This window comes from Triticum urartu, chromosome 2A, assembly GCF_056163025.1.
Source record: "Triticum urartu cultivar PI428250 chromosome 2A, HENAU_Tu73, whole genome shotgun sequence".
Lineage (NCBI taxonomy): Eukaryota > Viridiplantae > Streptophyta > Magnoliopsida > Poales > Poaceae > Triticum > Triticum urartu.
The window spans coordinates 655208643-655213052 of NC_141874.1; the positions used below are offsets into that span (position 1 = coordinate 655208643).

At 51.2% G+C, this 4410-nt stretch overlaps 1 protein-coding gene across 1 annotated transcript; it reads right to left on the reverse strand.

Annotated features, from left to right (window-relative positions):
* Positions 1 to 217: 217 nt before the first annotated feature.
* LOC147986452 (uncharacterized) lies at positions 218 to 4044 on the reverse strand. The gene is made up of 2 exons (XM_087544765.1): positions 1876 to 4044; positions 218 to 635 (listed from the first exon to the last, which is right to left on the reverse strand). Exon 1 carries the CDS (start codon positions 3851 to 3853, stop codon positions 3011 to 3013), a length of 843 nt encoding a protein of 280 aa, XP_087400891.1. The 5' UTR covers positions 3854 to 4044; the 3' UTR covers positions 218 to 635; positions 1876 to 3010.
* Positions 4045 to 4410: the final 366 nt, after the last annotated feature.

The following is a 4410-nucleotide window of genomic DNA, read 5'->3' on the forward strand; positions in this document are numbered from 1 at the left end:
ACCATCGGAACGATTCCAAGATACCCGCGTGATCCCAAAATTTTTTTAGTAAAATTTGAGAAGAGAAGAGTCAAAACTCTACGTCAGGATGCCTCACCAGAGCGACGAAGGAACTGAGGAGTAAAAAGAATTCCTAACTCTTCGATATATATAATCCTAAATGACTCAAAACATTTTTCTAGACTCAACTCGTCCGCTAATTCGATCAAGCAGTGGGGGCTCCTAACGTCGGGGAAGGCTCTGATTACCAACTTGTAACGCCCTCGATGCGGCTATATCTCCCACGTGTCGAAGCACGGCTTAGAGGCATAACCGCATTGAAAGCAATGTCGCAAGTGAGGTAATCTTCACACAACCCACGTAATACATAAGGGAAAGAGATACATAGTTGGCTTACAATCGCCACTTCACACAATTACATGAATAAAGCATTACAGCATTCAAATACAATCAAGGTCCGACTACGGAACCAAAATAAAAGAAGACTACCCCAAATGCTACACAGATCCCCGATCGTCTCAACTGGGATCCACTACTGATCAACTAGAACGAAACAACACAAAGGACAAGATCTTCATAGAGCTCCTCCTGGAGCTTGGTTGTGTCACCTGCTCAGTTACATCGGCACCTGCAAACTGGTTTTGGAAGTATCTGTGAGTCACGGGGACTCAGCAATCTCACACCCTCGCGATCAGACTATTTAAGCTTATGGGTAGGAAAAAGGTATGTGAGGTGGAGCTACAGCAAGCACTAGCATATATGGTGGCTAACATACGCAAATGAGAGCGAGAAGAGAAGGCAAAGCACGATCGAGAAACTATGATCAAGAAGTGATCCTAGAACAACCTACGTCAAGCATTACTCCAACACCATGTTCACTTCCCGGACTCCGCCGAGAAGAGACCATCACGGTTACACACGCGGTTGATTCATTTTAATTAAGTTAAGGTTCATGTTATCTACAATCGGACATTAACAAATTCCCATCTACCCATAACCGCGGGCACGGCTTTCGAACGTTCAAATCCCTGCAGGGAAGTCCCAACTTAGCCCATCACAAGCTCTCACGGTCAACGAAGGATAAACCTTCTCCCGAGACATTCCGATCAGACTCGGCATCCCGGTTCTACAAGACATTCTCGACAAGGGTAAAACTAAACCAACAACACCGCCCGGATGTGCCGACAAATCCCGATAGGAGCTGCACATATCTCGTTCTCAGGGCACACCGGATTGTCCAAGGTACGGGTAGGCCAGCCTAGAGTTGCCCCTAGTGGCCACCGGCAGCTGACAGGTTGGACCAACACTCAGAGGAGCACTGGCCCGGAGGTTTAAATAAAGATGACCCTTGAGTCCGCGGAACCCAAGGGAAAAAGAGGCTAGGTGGCGAATGGTAAAACCAAAGTTGGGCATTGCTGGAAGGGTTTTATTCAAGGCGAACTGTCAAGGGGTTCCCATTAGTACCCAACCGCGTAAGGAACGCAAAGTCCGGGAACATAACACCGATATGACGGAAACTAGAGCGGCAAGAGTGGAACAAAACACTAGGCAAAAAGGCTGAGCCTTCCACCCTTTACCAAGTATATGGATGCATTAAGATAACAAGATAATATAATGATATCCCAATAATAATCAATGTTCCAACAAGGAACGATCTCCAATCTTCACCTGCAACTAGCAACGCTATAAGAGGGGCTGAGCAAAGCGGTAACATAGCCAATCAATGGTTTGCTAGGACATGATGGGTTAGAGGTTTGACATGGCAATTTGGGAGGCATGATAAGCAAGTGGTAGGCATCGTAGTATAGGCATAGCAAAAGAGCGAGCAACTAGCGAGCAAAGATAGAAGTGATTTCGAGGGTATGGTCATCTTGCCTGAGATCCCGCAAGGAAGAAGAACGAGTCCATGAAGAAGATAAACGGACGTAGTCGAACGAATCCTTACAACACGACGTTATCGGAACCAATCCGAAGAAGCAACACCGGAAAAGAAGCACAACATAGTAAATAACCACCACAAAATCATGGCATGATACACAACAAGTATGATGCATGTCCGGTTTAATGAGGCATGGCATGGCAAAGTGCACAAGCAATTCTACAAATTAAGTGGAGATCAATATGCAACGAGTTGCATATTGACGAAACACCACATTCATTAATTTAGTTCTCTCTCAGTTATGTACCCAACAAGATTAAATGTTGTTAGCATGGCAAGAGGTGAAGCATAATGAAACTATCTACCTAGGCAAGTTTAAATGAGGCCAGAAGCAACGAACAATAATTTTGGTAAATCCCCATATGCAAATATTAGGTTTGGTACTATTCTGCCCTAAACACAATTTTAGGGTTGTTAACATGCGAAGTGATGTCACCAAGTTAAACTAGGCAATTTTCTACCCCCATTTACATATAAAGTTTATTAGATTTGGAGCTACGGTTATTTAGTTGTGAATTAAATCATTTTAACATGGCAAGAGGCGAATTATATGCAAACATTATTTTAAACATTTTGAACATAGATGAAAGTTGCAAATTATTAAACTAGATGAAATTCTAGTCAAGTTACATATATGACATGTTTTCAATGGATGCATGGTTCAAAAGTTATTAGCAGTTTAAAATAGGGGCAGTTCTGTAAATATGCAAAGCCCTGAGAAAATAAATAATTCGCTGACAACAGAAAAAAAATGAACGGGCCGAAACTGGCCGGCCCAACCAGCGGGGAAAAAGAAAATAAAACAACAAGAGGTGTTGGGGCTTCTCACCCATGGGCTGAGGCCCAGGTTGGAGGGGAAGCAGGCCGACTGGAGCTCTGGGCCAGAACGCTGGTTGGATCGAAGAGAGAGGGGGCGCGGTCAACGCAAACGATACAAGGCGGTTCGGGGCGCTCGTCCTCCTCTGCATCTGCTTCGATGCAGAGGACGCCGGCGATGCAGGAGGCCACAGCAGCGGGTCTGGCGGCGGCTTGAGGGACTCCGGTGAGGAGGGCGGCGACCTGGAGGCGCGTTCAACGCGAGGCGAGGCGCTCGACCCGGAGATCAACGAAGACTCGGCGCGTCCTGGAGAAGAAGCACGGGCGGCACAGGAGGAGTTCGGGCGCGACGCGAAGGACCAAGGGGCGGCCATGGCGGTGGAGCCTGGGCGCGGCAGCGCTGCTGGTCTGACAGTGCTCTGACGAAGATGGAGGCGACGGGGTCGCGGACTTGACGAAGGGCGGCGGATTCGAGCGATGGCGCGGCGGAGCTCGGGCCCTGGGATGCTGGCGAGGCGGCCGCGCTCGCTCGAGGAGCAGAGAAGAACAGGCAACGGTGGCGACGCGACGCGGCAGGAGCTCCGGTGAGCTGAGGAGGTCCGGCAACGACGGGGATGGCCGGAACCCGACAGGCTCGTGGGGATGCGATGGTGGTGCTCCATGAGGAAATCCATGGCGGCGGACGCGGATGACCCGAGACGATGTTGCGAGGCGAGGGAGGCAGGCGCGCGTGCGTTCGAAGCTGAGGAGGCTGGTGGCGCTGGTCGACGGGGTCAGCACGGAAACGACACGGCGGCTCGAAGACGGACTTGTCACGAGCGAGCAGGACAGCCGCATGAATGAGGCCGGCTCGGGTGCGGCCGTGGCATCTCTGACGGCAGCGGAGGCAAACGGCGGCGGGGACGGAGCTGCAGCAGGCTCCGGCGAGGAGGTGTCGGAGATGGCTGGATCCGAAGCCAGGGCGACGGTGGAGCTCCGTTCTGACTTCTGAGGTAGCCCGCGGGCGGAGACGAGGCGGTGTCCTGGTTCAGGGAGAGAGATGTGAGAGGAGGGACTAGAATGCAGGGGAAGGGAAGGAAGGAGTGATGCAGGGCTCATCTGCTGGATCGGTCGACCGGCGACGAGGTGGACGCGGAGCTTGTGTGACAGCGGAGGAGCTCGGGGCGAAGGACGAAGACGGGAGGCTGGTGCCTTGGAGGCGCTGGGTACGGCCGAGGATGGTGGTCCGCTGCTGTGATTTGGGCGGCGCTGAAAAACAGGGAGGGGGTCGGAGAGGATTTGGATCGGTAGGAGATGTGGGAGAGGAGTGGCGGCGGGTGAGGAAAAAGAGGGAGTTGGTCTAGGGTTATGCCAATATATATAGCGAGTAGGATAGGTTAGGGGCTATCTTGTCCCTTCGATTGTAATCGGACGGACGGAAAAAAATATGCTAGGAAGTCTAAATAACAAAACGGAGAAGTTTTGTAGATGTTTGGGGTTGATCCGGACACAGCGGTAACGACTGTCCGGGTCGGGTCCGGGACAGATTTCGGACGCGTGCGGGAGGAGGTCCGCGGGCTGACGAGAGAGGTTAGGTCGGGCTTGGCGGTGAGAGGTAGTGCAGAAGGCAAAGGGATGAGAAGAGAGAAGAGGAGAGGCCCTGCGACTGTTTCCAG